The sequence below is a fragment of the Gobius niger genome (assembly GCF_951799975.1).
Source record: "Gobius niger genome assembly, chromosome: 23".
In the NCBI taxonomy this organism is placed as follows: domain Eukaryota; kingdom Metazoa; phylum Chordata; class Actinopteri; order Gobiiformes; family Gobiidae; genus Gobius; species Gobius niger.
Window position 1 is genome coordinate 1,507,973 of NC_136874.1, and position 23,103 is coordinate 1,531,075.

At 45.8% G+C, this 23,103-nt stretch overlaps 1 protein-coding gene across 5 annotated transcripts in view; it reads right to left on the minus strand.

The window, feature by feature from the left end:
• Positions 1–23,103, minus strand: part of LOC306981781 (guanine nucleotide exchange factor DBS-like) — a 55,164-nt gene that overhangs the window by 10,124 nt on the left and 21,937 nt on the right. For 4 of the 5 annotated variants that reach the window (XM_079581440.1, XM_079581441.1, XM_079581438.1 and 1 more), the window contains exons 2-24: positions 19,392–19,475; positions 16,338–16,452; positions 10,916–11,006; positions 9,118–9,231; positions 7,839–7,955; positions 7,611–7,760; positions 7,409–7,533; positions 6,431–6,545; positions 6,187–6,306; positions 5,424–5,615; positions 4,257–4,448; positions 3,230–3,383; positions 3,109–3,161; positions 2,958–3,037; positions 2,829–2,895; positions 1,617–1,732; positions 1,483–1,552; positions 1,310–1,402; positions 1,138–1,230; positions 942–1,067; positions 304–525; positions 144–236; positions 5–83 (exon numbers count right to left, since the gene is read on the minus strand). In XM_079581440.1, the coding sequence (XP_079437566.1) occupies positions 5–83; positions 144–236; positions 304–525; positions 942–1,067; positions 1,138–1,230; positions 1,310–1,402; positions 1,483–1,552; positions 1,617–1,732; positions 2,829–2,895; positions 2,958–3,037; positions 3,109–3,161; positions 3,230–3,383; positions 4,257–4,448; positions 5,424–5,615; positions 6,187–6,306; positions 6,431–6,545; positions 7,409–7,533; positions 7,611–7,760; positions 7,839–7,955; positions 9,118–9,231; positions 10,916–11,006; positions 16,338–16,452; positions 19,392–19,475 (2,661 nt within the window). Of the gene's footprint in view, positions 1–4; positions 84–143; positions 237–303; positions 526–941; positions 1,068–1,137; positions 1,231–1,309; positions 1,403–1,482; positions 1,553–1,616; positions 1,733–2,828; positions 2,896–2,957; positions 3,038–3,108; positions 3,162–3,229; positions 3,384–4,256; positions 4,449–5,423; positions 5,616–6,186; positions 6,307–6,430; positions 6,546–7,408; positions 7,534–7,610; positions 7,761–7,838; positions 7,956–9,117; positions 9,232–10,915; positions 11,007–13,612; positions 13,835–16,337; positions 16,453–19,391; positions 19,476–23,103 lie in introns of those variants that run through there. The other variant, XM_079581442.1, reaches the window with a different exon arrangement.

Here is a 23,103-nt window from a genome sequence, read left to right on the forward strand (position 1 = left end):
TCACCTCTGCAGGCGTGGAGCTGCTCCGTCAGCACTTTGCGGATCTCGTTCACCCAGGCCGTTTTAATCTCCGCCGTGGGCGCCTGAGGAGGAGAACGTGGTTAGTGCTTCATAAACACTTCCACACAGAAGAGTGGTTTTACCTGCACGATGAACACCTCGTCTCTGGAGTTGCACCAGACCTCAAACTTCTTGTTGTCTCCTTTGGCGTTCTCCGTGATGCCCACCGCGCTCATCTGCAACAGAGCCAGGGTGAGGGGCGGTGGCACAGCGGTTAGGCCGGGGCACGTGTGCTGGACTTACGCTGAGCGAGTGCTTGAAGCTGTAGGACGGAGCTTTCTCGTAGCCCTCGCCGTTCTCCTCCCGCCGCTTGCAGAACAGCAGCGCCCTCTGGTGGAGGAACAGGTGGCGCTGCATGGGCTTGAAGCGGGCCAAGTCTTTGACCTTGGCGTGACCTTTCTTATGCTCCGTCCAGACGCTGAAGGAGCCCTGCATCAGGAGGCGGCCGAGCTCCGAGAGGTTCCCCTGGACAAACACAGGAGAGGAACGTCAGGAAGGAGAGACCAATGTGGAAACAATAATCAGATTTATTTATATTCATGTGAAACTTCTACTGATGTCACATTTCTTTTTATTCTTTCCTTCCTTCTTTCCTTCTTTCCTTCCTTCTTTCCTTCCTCCCTTCCTTCTTCCCTCCTTCTTTCCTTCTTCCCTCCTTCTTTCCTTCCTCCTTTCCTTCTTCCTTCCTTCTCTCCCTCCTTCCTTCCTTCTTTCCTCCCTTCTTCTCTCCTTTCTTCTTTCCTTCCTTCCTCCCTTCCTTCTTCCCTTCCCTCCTTCTTTCCTTCCTTCCTTCTTCTCTCCCTCCTCCCCTCTTTCCTTTGGCTGTTTTACTTTCTTATTTCAAGCGAGATTCCCCTCAGAGCCACGTTCCTCAAGCTCACCTCGTATCCCGTGATGGCGATGAGGTGCATGGAGTCGTTCACAGCTTTGAGGATTCCCAGGATGGAGGAGAGCGCCTCCTGCAGGTCGTCAGCGCCGTCGCAGCCTTTGCTGTACTTGAGCAGCTCCTGTGACACAGAGTCAGATGTTTGAGGAGGGTTTAAGGCTGTGGTTCTGGCTCCCGCTCGGTCTCCTCACCTTCAGCAGCAGCTGGTACTTGGTGATCCTCTGCACGGGTTTGAGCAGATACGAGTCCAGGCCCAGCTTGTGCTCCAGCTTCTTCTGACACTCCTGACACAAACACACAGAGGCAGAGGAGGTTCATGTTTGTAAATGTTCCTCCAGGCTGGACGAGGCTCTGGAGCGTCACCTGGAAGAAGGCGCAGTCCGAGTACTGCCTCCACAGACTCTCGGAGCGAGGCTTGTTCTGGCAGTACGCCTCGTAGATCTGCAGGTCCTTCATCTGAGGAGAACAACCACAACAGAGTCAAAGCGAGGCTCAGGAACCCGGCATTTCAGGTTTCAGGTCACGCGTGGACTCACTCGTTCTAAAAAGCATCGTCCCACCAGCTCTGGGCAGTCGGTGTAGGCCTCCAGCTCCTTCAGGAACGTCCTAGAACCACAAAACATCTCACTTTATCCAGCGTCCAGTTTAAACCCAGCTGTAACGTCTTCACCTCTTGTGGAACTGGTAGATCTCAGGCATGTTCCCGAACAGCACGTCCTTTTTGGAGAGCAGCGAGACGGGGAGGAGGTGAGACACCACCGGGTTCTCCATCTCTGCAGCGTAGCCCTGAAGGAAACGAGCTCACGTGAAGCTCCCAGTGTGTCCAAGACTGACACGAGGATGAAGTGGTTCTTTTGCAAAACATCAGGAATATTCAGAAATGTGCTGGAAAACTTCGACATTTACATCACTGACGCTCACAAGGAGAAAAGTCATGAACATTTAATCCACTTTTCCCAATTTCTTCTCAATTTTACACAATTTTTCTTCTTATTTTTCCCTAAGAAATTTTCCCCACAATTTTACCCAGTTTCTTCACAATTTTCCCAAACTTTTTTCTAAATTTTTTAGTTTTTTTCTCAATTTTTCACAGGTTTTTCCAAATGTTTATTCTCAATTTCCCCCAATTTTTATTCCAAATTTCCCCTAAATTTCCCCCTAAAAAAATCACACTTTTTTTTCCTATTTTTTCTCAATTTTCCCCAGTTTTTCCCCAGTTGTTTTCTAATTTTTTCCACACTTTAATCCTAATTTTTTTCCACATAAAAAAAAAAAAAATCCCAAAGTATTTTCTCAATTTTTCCCAATTTTTATTCCAATTTCCCCCCGAATTTTCCCAAATGTTCTTCCCCTGTAACTGCCCTATGGTACTTTTCTAATCAGTCACATCTTCTTTAACCCCTTAACTCCCACCTGAACGGAGCACATTTTCTCCAGCTTTACCCCAATCCAAAAGCTTCTGGAAAAAAGGTGTGAAAATAGCGACAAAACTGAGACGAAAACAATGATGGAAATGTGAAAAAATTGATAAAAAATTGATAAAAAATGGACGAAAAAGTGATAAGAAGTTGACAAAAAAAATGCGAATAATTTGACGTAATAGTGACAAAAAAATGGAATAAAAATCTGATGATGTGAGGAAAAAGATCAATTTAGTTTTGTAGGTCTTAGCTTTCAAATGAGGCGTTACACTGGCCTACAGGATTTGGGTAAAGCTGAACTGGAGAAAATGCTCTCGGTTCAGGCAGGAGTTAAGAGGTTATTCTCCAGATTTCCCCTTTAACACACACAAAATGGCCGCGTCTTCATCACTGTGTTGTCTCTCCTCGCCCGCCTGAGAAAGTGAATTGGACCCTAATGTACATGTTCTGGAGACACTCACGTCCAACACGCAGAGCAGCTCGTCCACGTAGGCTCGCTCCGTCTCCAGTAACTCGTTCATCACGTGACTGCGGAGGAAACGCTCAGTCACTTTAATCTGAGGGGAAACATGGCGGAGCGGGCGCCTTACCGTCGCAGCACGGCCAGGTTCTCCTCCTCCTCGGACAGAGAGGCGTGACGGGTGGTCCCGTTGTGGACCGGAGACTCGGCCTGGAACAAAGTCACACAGTCACACAGTCACGTCGCTCTGTTAAATAAAGACAACAAACAAACACACAAACCTTCTTCACGATGGCGTTGTCGGCCGAGTATCTCCGCTCTTTCCTCTGTTGGTCTGAAACACAAACAAACATCTTCAGCTCTGGCTTCACTTAAACCTAAACCAAACCGGGCTGGTCTTACTGGGCGACGACTGGGGCGACTTGACTTCCGGTCTGGGCGCCACCGGCTGAACCGGCCGCGTCTGCTTCGCCGCCAGCTTCTTCAGCGAGACCCTCCGTTTGTCGAACATCTCCTGGACCGAGCTCTGCTTCTGGAAAACCTTCTCGATCTGGTCCTGGAGGAGACGGATCCAGATGGATTCAACAGACCTGTCTGCGCTCTGTCGCATTAAAAACACTAGAGGGCGCTCTTTCACCGCAGCAGAAACCATATGTTTGCATATTTCAGGATGGCAAAGTGTTCCTCATGTGGACTTCATTTTTTCACTTTTTTCCCCCCTAATTTTCCCAGATTTTTCCCCAATTTTTCTAAAATTCTTTGCTCTTTTTTCTCCAATTTCTTTTAAAAAAAATTCCCCAAATATTTTCCTGATTTTTCTCAATTTTTGCTCTTTTTTCACAATTTCTTTCAAACTTTTTCCTAATTTTTCTCCATATTTTCCCCTAATTTTTCCTGATTTTTTTTTCTTGATTTTTTGTCCTTTCCCCCCAATTTCTTTCAAGCTTGTTCTTAATTTTTCCCAATTTTTTCCCAAAAATTCCCCAAATATTTTCCTGATTTTTCTCAATTTTTTGCTCTTTTTTCCCAATTTCTTTCCAACTTTTTCCTAATTTTTCCAGATTTTTTTTCCTGATTGTTCTTAAATTTTCCCCAATTTTTTTTGTCATTTTTTGCTCTTTTTTCTCCAATTTCTTAATTTCTTTTCTTCTAATTTTTCCCAAAAAAATCCACAAATATTTTCCTGATTTTTCTCAATTTTTTGCTCTTTTTTCCCCACATTTTTCTCTCATTTTCCCTAATTTTCTCAACAGATTTGTCCTAATTTTCCCAATTTCCCTCAATTTTTAACAATTTTCCTCAGAATATTTCCTATTTTTCCCCCCTAATTTCCTGACATTGGAGCTAAACGTGATATCAGCTCCACTAAAACTAAAGTCAAACAGAAAAGTAAAAGACAAAAGACTGAGATGGGCTCCAGCCTGTTTACCCTGAGCTGTGTGGTGAGCACCGCCTCGTACTGGCAGCAGAGGGCGCCGTGGTTGTCCAGCGCGTGCAGGTGCGACGTCTCCATGAAGCGCTCCAGCTCCTGCAGCGCCCCCTGTGCCCCCTCCTGGGACTGGCAGCGGTCCACGGGCTGCGACGCCAACAGGAAGATGCCCTCCTCGCACCACAGCGACGCCTGGAGGAGGAGCGGGGAACTGCGTCAGCGTTTACACAAGACTTTTAGCTCAATGATGAGGATGTGAATGTGTTACTGTCCTGACGGGTGTTGGAGGCTTTAAGAACGGAAGGAAATATTAAACATTCATTACATTATTATTGTATTATTATTCCCCATTCTTCTTTTTCTTTTTTCTGTTTCTTTCCCAATTTTTCCCCTACATTTTCCCAAAATTTTTTCCATTAATTTTCTGTTTTTTCCCCCCAATTTTCCTGCTGTTTTTCCCAATTCTTATTCATACCCAATTTTTTCTTCAGAATTTTACAATATTTTTCAATTTTTTTCTTACATTTTTTATCCCGATTTTTCCCCTATATTTTCCCATTATTTTCCTTTTTTTTGCCCAATTTTCCTGATATTTTTTCCCAATTTTTATTTGATTCATACCCATTTTTTTCTCCATTACTTTCCATTATATTTTGTAATTTTTCCAAAATTTTCCCATTCTTTTCCGTTTTTTTCCCAATTTTCCTGCAATTTTTCCCCAATTTTTATTTTTATTCATACCCAATTTTTTCTCCATTATTTTCCAATATTTTTAAAAAAATGTTCTTATATTTTCCCCAAATTTTCCATCATTCTTTTTTTTCTATATTTTCCCATTTTTCCATAATTTTTCCAACATTTATTCAAAATTGTTTCCCATTATTTTCCTTTTATTGAGCAATTTTCGTGATTTTTTTCCCAATTTTTATTTGATTCATACCCATTTTTTTCTCCATTATTTTCCATAATTTTTTGTAATTTTTCCCAATTTTTTCTTACATTTCCCCCAATTTTTCCACCATTCATTTCCTGTTTTTTCCCAATTTTTATTTTATTCATACCCAATTTTTTCTCCATTTTTTCTCAACTGCGTCAGCTTTCACACAAGACTTTTATCTTACTGAGGGAGGGAGTATTTTGGCGCTCTGTATGACCCTCTGTTTGTACCTTCTCCAGCGCACGGTGCAGCTCCATGGCCCTCAGGAGGCCGCTCTTCTTGCTCCTCACCACGGACACGATGGTCTCGCAGACGCCGCGCAGCTCGCAGCACTTGGGGAGGATGGAGTCCTCGGCGTAGTGAGAGTTGGAGATGAGGAGGTCGCCCTCGGACGCCAGAGACAGGGCGGAGTCCACCAGCTCCTGCAGAGACACAGGGGGGAGCTCAGAGGAAACATCTCAATAACCATCAATTTTTCTTAAATTTTTTCTCCCACCATTTCTTTCCCATGTTGACCAATTTTTTTCTACCATATTTTGACATTTTTTCTAAAAAAAATCTTTTTGTTTTTCACTGTAGTATTAGTTTTGTCTCTTATAGTAAGACAGAAGGTTTAGTTTACCTGCTTGACTAGTTTCGATCACTTCCTTCCTCAGAAGCGACACCTGGTGGAAACTAGTCAAGCAGGTAAACTAAACCTTCTGTCTTACTATAAGAAACAAAACTGTAACAGACTTAACCTAAGTAGACAGTATGAACCTTCTACAAAGAAAAGTTTTACTGTAATATTTTGCCATTTTATCCCTATTCTTTATCCATATTTTCACAACTTTTCCCCCAGTTTTTCCTCAAATTTTTCCCATTTTCTCCAAAATTTTCCCTCCCATTTTCTACAGTTTTCCCCCTTTTTTTCCTCCCATATTTTTCCACTTTATCCCTTCACATTTCCCCCAGTGCTTCCTCATTTTTCCCGCCCATGTTTGCGCCTCTTACTGCAGCTCGGTCCTCGTGCGCCTGCAGCTCCTTCAGGACGTGCTCTCCGTGGGCCGGACTCACTGTGACCTCAGAGAAACCCGATAACCTCTCGGCCGCCGCCTCCAGCTGAGCGCGCACCTGCGGGACAAAGCGAGCGTGAAGAGCGCGGCGTGAAGAGCGCGGCGTGAAGAGCGCGGCGTGAAGAGCGCGGCGTGAAGAGCGCGGCGTTTCACGCGCGGTGACGGCGTTAGCGCGAGCGTACGTCTCTGAAGTGCAGCTCGAAGTGTCGCAGCTGCAGACACTGCTCCAGCTTCGTCCGGTGTCGCTCCCAGAAGTCGTCGAAGGCCGTTTCCGTCTCGTCCAGCTGACCCAGCAGCCTGAGGAACACACAAAACATGTATATCAGCCTCCACTGGGGGGCGCTGTTACGGTCTGCATCTCGTATCTGAACTCGGAGCCGTCTGGAGGTCCTGAAGGAGACATTTGGTTTGAGAAAACTTTCCACATTTTTTTTCTTCAAATTTTCTTCCTCTTTTTACCCAATTTTTTTCACATTTTCCCCCATTTTCTCCCCCAAATTTTTCCCTAATTTTTTCCTGATTTTTCTCAATTTTTGCTTTTTTCCCCCTATTTCTTTCAGATTTTATTCAGATTTTTCTTTATTTTTTGCATTTTTTTTTCTAATTTTTCCGGACTTTTTTTCTCCCACATTTTTCTAGAATTTTCTACAGTTTTTCTCCCAATTTTCCCTAATTCTTCCCTTTTTTTTAAAAAAATTTCACTCTAATATTTTGCTATTTTATCCCTATTCTTTATCCATATTTCCCCATTTTTCCTGAAAATATGGGAGGGAAAAATTGGGGAGAAAATTGGGAAAATTGTGACATTCATTTCTATTATTTCCTCCAATTTTTGACAGTTTTCCCCATATTTCCCTTTTTTTCTCACATATTTTGCCATGTTATCTTTTTTCATGTTCCAATTTCCCCCCCAATTTTTTACAAGCTCCTCCCCCTTCCTCCTGATTGGCCCTGACAGGCTGGTTCACAGGAAAACCTCGTCTCATTGGTCGACGCGGGAGGATGCTAGACTCTGATTAGTCGCTGAGACACGCTGCCGTCTCCCACACAGGAAATGACCATATTTGGATCACAGCGCGTTGTCGGGGGGATTCCAAACATGTCAGTATTTGTGAATGGATGATCGTGGGAAACACAGTAAACTTCACTGCTTTACGGACCTCTGCACGGTGACCAGGTTCTCCATCTCCTCGTGGGTCATGGGGTACTCCGGGTCGTCCTGCAGAGGCTCGTTTATACAGTCCAGGAGCCGCCCGCCCTGCGACAGCGCCACCCGCAGGTCCTCCTGGGAAACACACGCACAGGAACGTGAAGAGAGAAGGAAACGCCGCACAAACTGAGCCTCCTTAGTGGGCGCAGTACCTTCATGCGCTCCTTGGTGGCGCTGTGCTCCCGCAGCAGGGCGGTGGTCTGCTCCGCCTCGTTGGGCAGCTCCGTCTCGGCCAGTTCGGTCCCGAAGGCCTGCAGCGTCTGGGCCACGGTCTTCACCATCAGAGCGAACGCCTCGATCGCCTGCGGACACACGCGCGGCGTTAGCGGCGGCCTGTAGGGGGCAGCGCAGGGGTGAGCGCGCCGTTACGCCGCCCTTACCGTGCGGTGAGAGATCCAGCTCTCGTGGTTGTACTCCTGAGGCCCTCCCAGCTCCGAGGTCAGCTGCCCGGGGTCGATGTAGGCGTGCAGCTCCGCCACCGAGCTCAGCATCACCACCTGCAGGCGCAACACGGTCACTGCAGCCACTCAACACAGGCCCAGGCACACACTGTACAAGTCCTAGACTACCTGAGGAGGGAGGGAGGGAGGGAGGAGAGAAGGAGAAAGTAAAGAAGGAAGGAAGGAATGGAGGAAGGAAGGAAGGAAAGGAAAGAAGGAACGAAACGAGCAGATCGGTCAGAGCTCTTACGCCAAACCAGATGTGCGTCAGCGTCCGCCATGACAAGATGCTTCCGAATTGGTCTGTCAGTTAGGAAGGAGTTAGGAAAAGGAGCCTCGATGCTAACTATCATAGCCACTTTAGCATAGGGACCTCTGATGCTAACTATCATAGCCACTTTAGCATAGGGACCTCTGGTGCTAACTATCATAGCCACTTTAGCATAGGGACCTTTGATGCTAACTAACCGGTGATTAGGAGCTATGTGCCATCCCACAAGCCACTACATCAAATCCACCCACCCCCCTCGCCCCCACCCTCGAGTGATTCATGCGCAACCACTGTTGATTGACAGGAGCACATTTAATAATAAAAATAATAATAATTAAAAAGTAAGATTCTGCACAAGCCAAACTTTATAAAGTGATAAATCCATGTTGTCGTCCCCACAGCTCAGTCACATGTCAGAGTTAAAGAGGAAACTCAGGAAACAGATTAAATGCTTTTGTTTTGATTTAGTAGAAACTTAAGCCACACGGATCATTTGCTGCTGTAGCTTTAAGAAACAGCTGTGGAGATAAAATAAGACTAAAGGGAAATGTATGTATTTCTTTTCTCCTTAAATGTCTTTGTTTGGACACTGTTGTTGTTGGACACTAGGGGGCGACATGCACTTTTGTTTGGCCTGCACTCCACCAATAACTTTAAAGAAGAAGAAAAACAGCTGTTGGTGATGTCACTTCCCTTTCCCCTGTTTAAGGACAGACGGATTGTTCAAAACGCAGCTGAAGCTCCAGTTCCCTAATGCACAGATCTAACAGTCATGAAAGGTTAAGGAGTTAGTGTTAGTGTTAGAGCTTTGAGGCTGTGATGTGATGGTTTCAGACGCAGCCCGAGTGTTTAAACCCACAGATTCCCACAGTTTCATGAACGACTTCCTGAATCCCAGATGTTTGAGTGCGGTTCATTTGACCCGGTGACACAGGAAGAACATCTGACCTTCATTTTGAAGTCATCCCTGCTGAACTTGAAGAGAAAGTCTGAGAGCGTTCTCTGCAGCAGCGCGGTCGGCCGCAGCACCAGCACGGACTGCAGCGGCGCCGGGAAACAGCCCTGCAACACAAGCACACGCTATTGTACATGTTTTTGTGACAGGGACAAAGCTCAGACCTTCATTCAAAGTCTTCCTGCTCGCGGTGAATCATAAAACCTTCTGTGAGGAAAGTTCGGATTCATTTTCCTCACGGAGCTCCTCCTCCTGCTGAGATCGGCCTTTTCTCCCGTCACTCCAAGGGCATTAAAGGAAACAACGGAGGAAAAATGGCTGCCCGGCGTTACCACGGAAACCTGTGTCCTCTCCACGGCAACGGGCAGGGGCGTGCACGAGCGGCAGGGGCGTGCACGTGAGTGAGAGAGAGAGGAGGAGGAGGAGGAGGAGAGCGGCGATAGTAGCAGCTGGTATTTATAGCCCGTTCTCGACGCTGCAGCGAAAACGAAGAGCGGGAGAAGCTTTTGTCGTTATGTTTTTGTCGTTATGTTTCTGTCGTTATGTTTTTGTCGTTATGTTTTTGTTGTTTTGTTTTTGACGGTTGTGTTTAGGTTTTTGTCGTTATGTTTTGGTCGTGTTTCAGGTGGAGCAGCTCCTGGACACGTCTGATCTCCCGCTCGCTGCAAAAACACCCGTTTACCTTCAATAAATGATGAGGACGTGAATGTGTTACTGTCCTGACTGGTGTTGGAGGCTTTAACAACAGAAGGCAATATTAAACATTCATTACATTGACCGTTTTTATTTATTTTACCCCCCGTCTTTTCCCCTATATTTGCCCAATTTTCCTGATATTTTTCCCCAATTTTTATTTGATTCATACCCATTTTTTTCTCCATTATTTTTTGTAATTTTTCCCAATTTTTTTCAGAATTTCCCCCCCCGTTCTTTTCCAGTTTTCCCCATTTATTTTCCCCATTCTTCTTTTTTTTTCTATTTCTTTCCCAATTTTCCCCCTACATTTTCCATTTTTTTTCTCAAATTTTCCCCAATTTTTTTCCATTAATTTTCTGTTTTTTCCCCCCAATTTTCCTGCTATTTTTCCCAATTCTTATTTTATTCATACACATTTTTTTCTCCATTATTTTCCAATATTTTTCAAATTTTTCTTACATTTTAAAAAAAATGTTTCCCACTATTTTCCTTTTTTTGCCCAATTTTCCTGATTTTTTCCCCAATTTTTATTTCATTCATACCCAATTTTTTCTCCATTATCTTCCTATATTCCTCCCATTTTTTCCCTCCATTTTCCCCTGGTTTTAAAATCCATGACCTCCACATTATGGTCTGTTCTTATCTCCGTCTTTGATTCTGTCAGGCCTGTTCTTCCAGATTAAATCCCTCATGTGTCTCTGAGGCCACGCCCACAGTGGATATGAATTTCAATGCCTTTTGTTGCGCCTCCTCCCTCCTCGTGTCGGACGGGCTCCTCTGGGACGTCCCGCACAGACAGGAGCAGGTTTAAGGGCCTCTGAATACGACATGAGGAACGTGGGATTTTCCGTCCTCCTCACGTTGGTCCTGAATCTGGATTTCTGACCCGGGTTCTGGAGCGTTTTGTTTCCTCGTTTTTAGTCATAAAACAAATAACAACAGTGGCACAGAGCGGCTATTCAACACCGTCCAGAACGCATCATTATTATGTCCTGTTAGCATCTCATTAGCATCTCATTAGCATATCATTAGCATGCGTTAGTGAGGGGAACACGCTAACAGGCTGTGAGCACATGTTCTGCACATGTTCCTTACTGCGATCCGTAGCAGCGTGCTCTTGACCGCGGCCCATCGGTCCAGCCGTCTGTCGATGACGAGGACGAAGCCCAGTCCTGACGCCGCGACACTGGAAAACAAGCAAAACAGAACCATCACTGCAGGAAACCAAACCATCACTGCAGGAAACAGAACCATCACTGCAGGAAACCAAACCATCACTGCAGGAAACAGAACCATCACTGCAGATCCACAGGAAACTAAACCATCACTGCAGATCCACAGGAAACTAAACCATCACTGCAGATCCACAGGAAACTAAACCATCACTGCAGATCTACAGGAAACCAAACCATCACTGCAGATCCACACAAGGTTTAAGTCTGTGCAGCTGAGAATCCGACTGTGGACCGGCTTTTCCAACTTTTTCTCTGTAGTTTTTCCTCATTACCACTTTTTTAACCACATTTTTACCACATTTATTCCACTTATTATTGCCTAATTTTTTTTCTCCACTTTTTCCCCATATATTTCCCCAAGTTTTTCTTAATTTTTCCCCCAATTTCCCCCCCCATTCTTTTCCTATTTTTCCCCAATATTTCCACTATATATATATATATATATATATATATATATATATATATATATATATATATATATATATATATATATATATATATATATATATATATATATATATATAGCAACGCCAAGCGACTTCAACATCAGGAAAAAGGAACACGAGAAACTAGAGAAAACCAGGGGCTCAGAGAAGAGCTGGAGAAAATGGGTGAAGCATCAGTGGTGCCCGTGGTCGTTGGGGCACTCGGGGCAGTGACCCCCAAACTGGAGGAGCGGCTCCAGCAGATCCCAGGAAATACATCAGACATCTCGGTCCAGAAAAGTGCAGTTCTAGGAACAGCAAAGATACTGAACCCTCAAGCTCCCAGGCCGACGGTAGAGGACCCGAGCAGGAGGAGAAAGAGACCGCCCGCGGAGGCTGAGGAAGAGTTGTTTTTTTATATATATATTTTTTTGCCTATTTCTTTCAATATTCATTTCCTATTTGCCCCCTATATTTTCCCCCAATTTTTCCCATACTTTATTATTATTATTTTTTTTAACATATTTCTTCTCCAAATTTTTGCCTCAATTCCTTTTTTCCCCAGTTTATTCTGCTTTTTTTTTTTACCACACTCGTCCCATTTTATCCCACAGTTTCTTTCCCGTTGAGCAGAATGTTTCCTCCAGGATCTTTGTTTCCTGCAGTGAAGCGCGAAATGCCAAACTCTGGCATTTCCATAAAAGGCCTCACCCAGAGCACATGGCTACTTAATATGCGTTAGCTTTGGCTCCAATTACAGGTCCAAGACGAGACTGAACTGGGACTAAAACGAGACTGAACTGGGTCCAAGACGAGACTGAACTGGGACTAAAACGAGACTGAACTGGGACTAAAACGAGACTGAACTGGGACTAAAACGAGACTGAACTGGGACTAAAACGAGACTGAACTGGAACCAAGACGAGGCTGAACTGGGACTAAAACGAGACTGAACTGGGACTAAAACGAGGCTGAACTGGGACTAAAACGAGACTGAACTGGGACTAAAACGAGGCTGAACTGGGACTAAAACGAGACTGAACTGGGACTAAAACGAGGCTGAACTGGGACTAAAACGAGACTGAACTGGGACTAAAACGAGACTGAACTGGGACTAAAACGAGGCTGAACTGGGACTAAAACGAGACTGAACTGGGACTAAAACGAGGCTGAACTGGGACTAAAACGAGACTGAACTGGGACTAAAACGAGACTGAACTGGGACTAAAACGAGGCTGAACTGGGACTAAAACGAGACAGAACTGGGACCGAGACGAGACTGAACTGGGACCAAGACGAGGCTGAGATGTTGGTGATTTTTGAGCGTTTAAAGGAATTATCCGGCCCTGAAGCCTCCTCAGATCTTCGCTCATTAGCCCTGGACATATGTGAAACGCTGACAATCCGCTTTCACAACAAACTGCGGCGGAACGCGGCGCCAGGCGTTGCCATGGCAGCCGCGGGACATTAGCATAAAGGCCGGCGAGAGGAAAACCAGTTCAGGGGTTCTCGTGACACTGGAGACGTCTTCAGTAAATGAGCCAGAACTGTAGAAATATCTAAAAGCTTCTTAAACGAACACATCGGGTCATACTGTGACTCCGATCCCGCTGCAGACCCATCAGAACCTCAGTCCATAAGAAACTAACGGGAACCAGATTTCCGTCTTTGCCGCTTCTTCAAAACTTTGTCAAATCTCGAACTCCTTTTCACAAATTCAGGTCAGAAACGTGATTTATTTATGCTCCTAAAAGTGTCTTCACTTTAAATCAAATATTCATCACGAGCTGGAATTCACTCAAACAACTCTCAGTGTTTACAGGTCAAATAAAGGAATCCTCAACCTCCGACCCCCCGCCTGAAGCCTGCGTGGCTTTACCCAAATCTAAAAGCTTCTGGACTGCAGAGCAACAGTGCAACGTCTCATTTGAAAGCTAAGAACTGCTGGAGTGATCGGAACTTTGATGTCTTGTTCGTGATGTTTTTGTTGCTTTTCCAGCACATTTTCATCCTTATTTCCGGCACATTTTTTTGTATTTATAAAGCGTTACGATTTGGGTAAAGCCGAACAGAAAAGGCCTCGTGTTAAAGGTCTTAAATGTGGCTCTTCCAGGTGAAAAAGGCCGGTGTACCTTCAGGAAACGCTCACTCCAGCCTCATCTCTGATCCAAACACAATCCAGATCCTGCAGCAGAAATGCGAGAGCTCCTGGAGAGCTCCTGGTCTCGCTGCTGCCGTGGACGGAGGATCACAGGCGGAGGAATCGCTCGCCGGGTGAAAAGTTGAAGATTATGAAGATTATGAAGATTAAAAATCCCGTAAATCTGGTGAATCCGTTAAAGAAATGAAGCAAATGAAGCAAATGAAGCGTATTCCTTTTGCCCGTTTGCCGTCGGTCGTCCTCTGCAGCGACAAACCAGCCTCAATCAGGTCAGGGGTTTGTGCGATAAAAAGGTAAATGTGTGAGAAAAGCGGCTGCAGAAAAGGGCTGGGGGGTTCAGAGACGACCGGGGGGGTTTCACGAGGAGTCTTTCCGCTTCACGGCTTCACCTTCCTCAGCTTTGTGTCGTCCTTTCGCCGCATCGTCTGCACATTCTCTCCTCTCTGCTCGTTCCTCTGTGGCGTTTAAGGCGGGCCAATGGCGGAGCGCCCCCCCAATCCCCCCCCCCCCACGAGCGCCTGCTCCGCGCGCTCCAATCGGGAGGAGGGTGGGGGTGTCGCGTGAGGAAAAAGAGAGGGGGGGGTGTAGCCAAGGACGCCATTGAGACGCGGGGGACGCAGAGAGGGAGAGGAAGGAGAGGGAGAGGGAGGAGAGGCAGAGGGAGGAGAGGCAGAGGAAGGAGAGGAAGAGGGAGGAGAGGGAGAGGGAGGAGAGGCAGAGGGAGGAGAGGCAGAGGGAGGAGAGGCAGAGGAAGGAGAGGCAGAGGAAGGAGAGGCAGAGGGAGGAGAGGCAGAGGGAGGAGAGGAAGAGGGAGGAGAGGCAGAGGGAGGAGAGGAAGAGGGAGGAGAGGAAGAGGGAGGAGAGGAAGAGGAAGGAAGGAGAGGCAGAGGAAGGAGAGGCAGAGGGAGGAGAGGCAGAGGGAGGAGAGGCAGAGGGAGGAGAGGAAGAGGGAGGAGAGGAAGAGGGAGGAGAGGGAGAGGGAGGAGAGGCAGAGGGAGGAGAGGAAGAGGGAGGAGAGGAAGAGGGAGGAGAGGAAGAGGAAGGAAGGAGAGGCAGAGGAAGGAGAGGCAGAGGGAGGAGAGGCAGAGGGAGGAGAGGAAGAGGGAGGAGAGGCAGAGGGAGGAGAGGCAGAGGGAGGAGAGGAAGGAGAGGCAGAGGGAGGAGAGGGAGAGGGAGGAGAGGAAGGAGAGGCAGAGGGAGGAGAGGGAGAGGGAGGAGAGGCAGAGGGAGGAGAGGCAGAGGGAGGAGAGGCAGAGGGAGGAGAGGCAGAGGGAGGAGAGGCAGAGGGAGGAGAGGCAGAGGAAGGAGAGACAGAGGGAGGAAGGAGAGGCAGAGGGAGTAGAGGCAGAGGGAGGAGAGGCAGAGGGAGGAGAGGCAGAGGGAGGAGAGGCAGAGGGAGGAGAGGCAGAGGGAGGAGAGGGAGAGGGAGGAGAGGCAGAGGAAGGAGAGGCAGAGGGAGGAGAGGCAGAGGGAGGAGAGGCAGAGGGAGGAGAGGCAGAGGGAGGAGAGGGAGAGGGAGGAGAGGCAGAGGGAGGAGAGGCAGAGGGAGGAGAGGCAGAGGGAGGAGAGACAGAGGGAGGAAGGAGAGGCAGAGGGAGTAGAGGCAGAGGAAGGAGAGGCAGAGGGAGGAGAGGCAGAGGAAGGAGAGGCAGAAGGAGGAGAGACAGAGGGAGGAAGGAGAGGCAGAGGGAGGAGAGGCAGAGGGAGGAAGGAGAGGCAGAGGGAGTAGAGGCAGAGGGAGGAAGGAGAGGCAGAGGGAGGAGAGGCAGAGGAAGGAGAGGCAGAGGGAGGAGAGGCAGAGGGAGGAGAGGCAGAAGGAGGAGAGGCAGAGGGAGGAAGGAGAGGCAGAGGGAGGAGAGGCAGAGGAAGGAGAGGCAGAGGGAGGAGAGGCAGAGGAAGGAGAGGCAGAAGGAGGAGAGGCAGAGGGAGGAAGGAGAGGCAGAGGGAGGAGAGGCAGAGGGAGGAGAGGCAGAGGGAGGAGAGGCAGAGGGAGGAGAGGCAGAGGGAGGAAGGAGAGGCAGAGGGAGGAGAGGCAGAGGAAGGAGAGGCAGAGGGAGGAAGGAGAGGCAGAAGGAGGATGGACGGGAGTAAAGGCTGATGGAAATCAGTGTCTCAATATTTTAGGTCTGAGTTCAGAACCAGGAAGCAGAAATGTGATGCAGACGTTTACATTTACATTTACATTTACATTTACAGCGCTCTGTCGCTCCAAAATCCTGAACAGACTTCCCATTTATTTCTCTATTTTTCTCTACTTCCTTCTCGATTTCTTTCCCCCCATTTTTTTCGTCTGTCTTTCCCCTATTTCTTCCGATTTCTCCTTTATTTCCCCTCCAGAGGAGCAGGTCGCTGCTTCTGCCGCAGTCCAGGTCTTAATGTAATGATCTGTCCTTGAGGTGAACTCTGGGCCAGTGCTGCCCTCTGCTGGACACACACACCATCACACACGAGGTGTGGAATGAACTCTTCACTGCTTCCTGGTCTTCCCAAACGGTCTCCCATCCCAGTTCTAACCAGGCACTTCCCTGCTTAGCTTCAAAGTCGGTATGGGAAATAAACATGGCGGCGCCCAGGCGGCGGCCATTGAGATAGCGTTTTCTATAATAGATGACTTTACTCTGAGCTCATAAAAGAAACAGTCCCAGCCCTAAACGCTGGCGTGAGCGTCGCCTTTGGCAGCAGTCGCCTGGACGTACCTGGGGATGCTGGTGAGGTAGCCCAGGACATCGTGGAGCTCGTCGTCCTGAATGTCGTGGAAGTCGGGAAACTCCGGGAAGATGATGATGGGTCCTCCGCTCAGGCCTCGACCTCCTGAAAACAAGGACATGGGTTAAATCAGCACCACGGCCAGAGGCATTTTCAGCACATCGTTTTCCTCATTTTTTTTAAACATTTTTTCCCGTTTTTTCCTCATTTAAAAAAATAAATAAAATTCCCCTAATTTTCCTGTCCTTTTTTTTTCTCCAATTTTTTTCTCTAATTTTTTGTAATTTTTATTCTTTATTTTTTCAGATTTTTCCAAATCTTCCCCTAATTTTTCACATTTAAAAAAAAAAAAAGCCTAATTTTCCCCTAATTTTTCCTTTTTTTTTCTTCACACAATTTTTTTCTCTCATTTTACGCAATTATTTTTCTTAATTTTTTCAGATTTTTCCCCAATTTTTCCAAATCTTCCCTAATTTTTCACATTTTTTTCAATTTTTTTTCCTAATCTTTCCCCAGTTTTTTCTTCAATTCTTTTCTAATCTTTCCCCATGTTTTCCCCCATCTTGTTCATTTCCCCCTGAATCAGCACTAACAGCCGCTGCAGGAGAACAGGAAACGCTGGGGGGACATGTGTTATTGTCTCTGCACAGTCTCATCGTTCCTCCCGGTCCTGCAGCGACTGACGTGACCGTGTAAAGTTTCAGACGGAGCTGAATAATTCACACCCGTTTCCTCGTGTCATGGAAACGCGGGTTAGCCGTTAGCGTTAGCCTCCTGTTGTTTACAAACGGAGCCCAGGGGCTTTTTGTGAGTCTGAATGAAGCAGATCTGGGTCGAGAAAGAAGAGGAGGAGGAGGAGATAGAAGAGGAGGAGAAAGAAGAGGAGGAGAAAGAAGAGGAGAAAGAAGAGGAGATAGAAGAGGAGATAGAAGAGGAGGAGGAGGAGAAAGAAGAGGAGATAGAAGAGGAGGAGGAGTGAGATTTGGAACCAGTCTGACAAGAGCAGGGCTGGGACGACTCAAATTAAAACCTTTATGTTTGTGGGAGTTTCTCCAAAACGAAACATCAGAAATATGTCAAAATGTGCTGCAAACATCAGCCTTTACATTAGCATTGCCTGAACGGGATTTATTTTTTACATTTGTACCATTTCCCACAATTTGTTTTTCTAACATTTCCTAAGTTTCCTCCTAATTTTTCCCTAATTTTTCCCAATTTTTGTCTAATTTCTTCCTATTTTTCCCCCATTTTTTAACCAGATTTTTACTCATTTTCCCCTCATTTTTTCCTCATTCATCCCAATTTTTTGTTGGAGTAAATTTTCCAAACTGCTACAGCGTCATCTCAGTCACAGCCTTTCTTGCTACACGTGGATCCCACACTCGTCAGTATTTGTGAATGGGTTAGTGTGGGGAAAGACCAGGGAATGTTCGAAAACAAACATCGCAAAGTCAGAGTTTGGTTTATTTTTTTCTCAAACTTCTGAACTGAATCCTGTCAGATCAACTTAGTCCAAACAAAGCGTGATCGTTTGTCTCGTGATCGTTTGTCTCGTGACCGTTTGTCTCGTGTGTTTGATCTCTCGTCTCACAGCTCTGTCCTCGCTCTCGCTTTGTTTTAACCACGTTTTCAGCCTCACTTTAACCATTACAGAGAATCAGATGAGCCGAGTTCAGGAGTTCAGGAGTTCAGGAGCGACAGAGTTCACGACAGTAAGAGTTTCAGTCGTCCTGGTTAAAACGACCACGACTAAAAACATCCACGACCGCAGGAGAAAGACGGAGATGATTCACTTCAGACTGAGCTGCTCCAGACGTCCAACACTTAATCAACACAATGGTTCTAGTTGGTAAAATTCTTATTTTTAAGTGTAAATCCAAGGCAGATCTTTGTCTAGCACACTTAAGAAATAAAAGACATCAACAGTACACAATCGAAAAGATTATAGCAATAAACAAAAATAAAACAAACTCACATGACAGAAAGTGGATGGGATGTTATGGGACTGATGTAGACTAACATTTTTAATCTCCTAATGTTCACAATGTAACTAATGTCTCATCATGTTTATTCAGTGGTTCTCAAACTTTGAAGCGCTCGTGGGACGAGTGTGGGTTTTTAAATCAAACCTGCTGCCCCAGGACTGCCATCCCAAACTCCTACACATTTAGATCAACAATCTTAAGATAAATTAATATAAAACAATCAACAAACACTCCAAACGAGATAACAATGTGTATAAGGATGAACAGAACAAAGGAAGACTGGTGGAATATAAATATAATTTAAAAAAAATGTGGAAATGATAAAAAACATGTCAAGGACTTGCATGTCTTGTCTTTGTGTTTGTCTGGAATGATCTTTCTGTGAAATGTATTGTTGTGTTATTTATGTTTTTGTTTTATTCAATGTCGACTGTGACTGTGTCTATGTCTGAGGTGAATGAATGAATAAAAAAATAAAAAAATAAAAAAATAAATGCACTCACACGCTGGAAGGATGAATCTCCTCCAAATTTCAAAACATTTTTGTCTCAGAATTGTTACCACTGGAAAAGCCGACTTTTGACAAATATAACCAGAGCCAAACCTTTCATTTCCATTACTTTGAAGCATGGAAGATTCCTTTAGAAAAGTGACTCTGGGCTAAGACCCTTATTATTTATCATTTGTAACTAAATCTGTTCAGGAATCATACGTGTAAATGTACCTTTGGATGTTACTTAAGCATAAAATGATGCTGCTGCTTTATACCTGTATTAGCACATGTTTCATATCGATGTCGTGATGAGTTGATCTCCTTTAACCTCTTAACTCCCGCCTGAACCGAGAGCATTTTCTCCAGTTCAGCTTTTCCCAAATCCTGTAGGCCAGTGTAACGCCTCATTTGAAAGCTAAGACCTACAAAACTCATCTAAATGGATCTTTTTCCGCACGTCATCAGATTTTTTTCCATCTTTTTTTGGGCTATTCAACTCATTTTGTAACTTTTTTAAATACATTTTTTGTCATTTTTTGTCATTTTTTTTGTCATTTTGTCATTACCTGGCAGGAAGGCGAAGCGTTTCTCCAGCTCCGTCCCGATCTGAGCGGCGCAAAGAGGCGGCTCTTCAGTCTGCAGCAGGTCATCTGAAACCACGTACAGACGACTGTTACACATAAACCTTCATCTGAAAACCACGTACAGACGACTGTTACACATAAACCTTCATCTGAAAACCACGTACAGACGACTGTTACACATGAACCTTCATCTGAAACCACGTACAGATGACTGTTACACATAAACCTTCATCTGAAACCACGTACAGACGACTGTTACACATAAACCTTCATCTGAAACCACGTCCAGACGACTGTTACACTTAAACCTTCATCTGAAACCACGTACAGACGACTGTTACACATAAACCTTCATCTGAAACCACGTACAGACGACTGTTACACATAAACCTTCACCTGAAAACCACGTACAGACGACTGTTACACATAAACCTTCATCTGAAACCACGTACAGACGACTGTTACACATAAACCTTCATCTGTTACCAGGACAGGTCATATTCAATGCAATAGTGGAGGTGAGGAGCAAAACAATAAACCCTTGGCTTGAACTAAAACAGTGTAAGCGACGAATCGAGGACAAAAGCTGCTGCTGTTTCTGCCGAATTCAAGCTCACGCCTCAGAGACTGAACACTTTAATCTTGTCGTTTATAACTTTAAGGAACTTTTGTAAAATTACAAAACAATCTTAAAATGTGCGTTCTGTTAATGAAGTTCCTCTCGCGACTGCAACACAAACAAACTTCTCAAAACCAACCACATGATCCCACTGTGGATGAAGATGAAACAGTTCAGGCGGTGAGGAGTGAGGACAGAAATCACAAATCAATAAATCCTTTCAATGGAAACTAGAAGATTTACAACCCTGACAACTCCCAGCATGCACTTCTTTGCAAACATTTGTCTAAAATGTATAAAAATAGAGGTCTGAGGTTCTGTGGGTCCTGGAGGGAGTTACAATAAACTATTTCCTCTTATATTCACAATGTGAGGGGCATGAGTGTGATGTCCCAGAGGCCCATCGCTCATTATACCAGATTATCTGAACCATGACTCAAGAAAGCACCACCAGAGGGCGTCACATCCCCCTAGTGGAGGAGCTGTGTAATTGCATCTACGTAATGATAGAGTTTCTAACGGCTTCTCTCGCTAATCGTGGGCCGGTGTTAAGGTAAAACGGGCCTTATCTCGGTCTGACTGGCCCGACCGGCCCAAAAGTACATCGGCCCATCGGGAAAACAGATCTGAAGTGTAAAAGTGGCTGAGGAGGATTCGAGCGGCCGTTCATTAAAGATACAGGAGTTTGAGCCGGAGCCGGATCAGGTTCAGAGTTTCCCACGACTTTTCTGTTCTGGAAACGTGGACTTTTCTCTCCTCAGGTCCATTTGTGACGTCGCCGTGAGCGATGTGGACCTTTCTGTTTGGGTTTGATCCAGAGTTTCCTTTAGCCGTAAATCTGAAGTGGTTTAGTCTGAGTCCGCTCACTTTAAACATGTCCAAGATAATGTTTACCCAGAGTTTAGACCCAAATCTAAAAGCCTCTCCTCTGTCCCACACGCCCGAGGCTCAATCGTCCCTCCCCTAAAGGACGGCCCAGTTTAAGCACTTTAACGTGTGCTTTAACGTGTGCTTTAACGTGTGCTTTAACGTGTGCTTTAACGTGTGCTTTAACGTGTGCTTTAACGTGTGCTTTAATCCCTTAACTCCCACCTGAACCGAGCACATTTTCTCCAGTTTGGCTTTACCCCAATCCAAAAGCTTCTGGAAAAAAGCTGAGACGAAAACAATGATAGAAATGTGACAAAAAAGTGACAAAAAATGTATAAAAAAGTGGCAAAAATGTCACAAAAATGTCAAAATTGACCAAAAAAAAAAAAAGGGACAAAAAATGACAAAAAATGACCAAAAAAATGACAAAAATGTGATAAAAATTTGACGAAAAAATGACCAAAATGTGAGAAAAATTTGACGAAAAAATGACCAAAATGTGAGAAAATTTGAGGAAAAAAATGACAAAAATGTGAGAAAATTTGAGGGAAAAAATGACAAAAATGTGAGAAAATTTGAGGGAAAAAATGACAAAAATGTGATAAAAATTTGACGAAAAAATGACAAAAATGTGATAAAAATTTGACGAAAAAATGACCAAAATGTGAGAAAAATTTGACGAAAAAATGACCAAAATGTGAGAAAATTTGAGGGAAAAAATGACAAAAATGTGATAAAAATTTGACGAAAAAATGACAAAAATGACCAAAAATGACCAAAAAGTTACAAAAATGAGTTGAAAACCCAACAAAAAAATGATGGAAAAAAATGTGATGCCGTGAGGAAAAAGATCCTCTCGGTTCCGGCGGGCGTTAAGAGGTTAACGTGTGCTTTAACCGCGAGGACCGTTTAACAGTTTGGGCCTTGGCGAGGGTGGAACTCGGTCAATGGGGATGAAAAGTGTGAATGGGCGAGTGGGGGAGGGGCGGCATTCTTCTGCACGCTCCGGGTCGCCCCAAACTCTCTCCCTGAGCCTCAAACGTCCCATTCACGTCCATTCACGTCCCGACTGTGTCCACTTCAGCCCCACGTTTCCCACGGGAGGAAATGTGGGTCAAACGGCCCGACTGCGGAGGCGCAAGTGTCTCCTCACAGACCAATTAACCATCAACAGCGCTGGACACGTTAACGGCGGATTCGAGCCCACGTGAAGGACTTTGAACCGTAATGGCCGGACTAATGGGGCACTCAGATGAGATCAGAGACTTCAGAGTGAGTTCTCTGGAGGTGAAGAGGCGGGGTTTGGTTTGGTTTGGTTTCCGTGAGTAAATGACTGATAGTGCCGTCTGTGGCCGAGCGTGGAGGAGGAGGGGGCGGGGCTTATCTGACCTTGGCCGTGTTGTCCTTTCTCACACTGTGGAGTCAAACATTACACGACCTCATTCACACCGAACTAAACTCTCTCTTCCCCATGTTTATTCTCTGTCGTTTCATCCAGGAAGTGCCACCTCGTCTTAAACCTGACCCCTGACCCCTGACCCCCCCCTCTTCAGCTGAGGTGTTTCCCTGTTAAACCTGACCCCTGACCCCTGACCCCCCCTCTTCAGCTGAGGTGTTTACCTCTTAAACCTGACCCCTGACCCCTGACCCCCTCCTCTTCAGCTGAGGTGTTTCCCTCTTAAACCTGACCCCTGACCCCTGACCCCTGACCCCCCCCTCCTTCAGCTGAGGTGTTTCCCTCTCAGCTCCCGCACACGTGTCCGCGGTGAGAGTCCAGACCAGACCAAAATCCGCAGGACTCGGTGTCACACATAAGCCTTTAATCTGCTTCGATACTGTCTGCTCCGGCTCCGGGTCATGTGACCGACCTGCAGGCCACGCCCACATGTTTTCCTGACGCCTCGGACCAGGAAACAACAGAGTCAACAACAGAATCAAAAACGACTTAAACGTGGCCATGTAGGAGCTGGGACAAACTGGTGAGGCTGGTGAGGCTGGTGAGGCTCGTGAGGCTCGTGAGGGTCATGGTGGGACCGGGGCACAAGTGAGGCCGAGGGGGGAGCGAGGAGAGGAGGTCACCAGGGAGGGAGTTGCACACCGGGGGGAGGAGGGCCTGTATCGCTTGTGGCTTTAAGTTACAATAAAAAAAAAATTAAAATCTTCCTACATTTTTTCTTTTTTTTTTCCTATATTGTTCAGATTTTT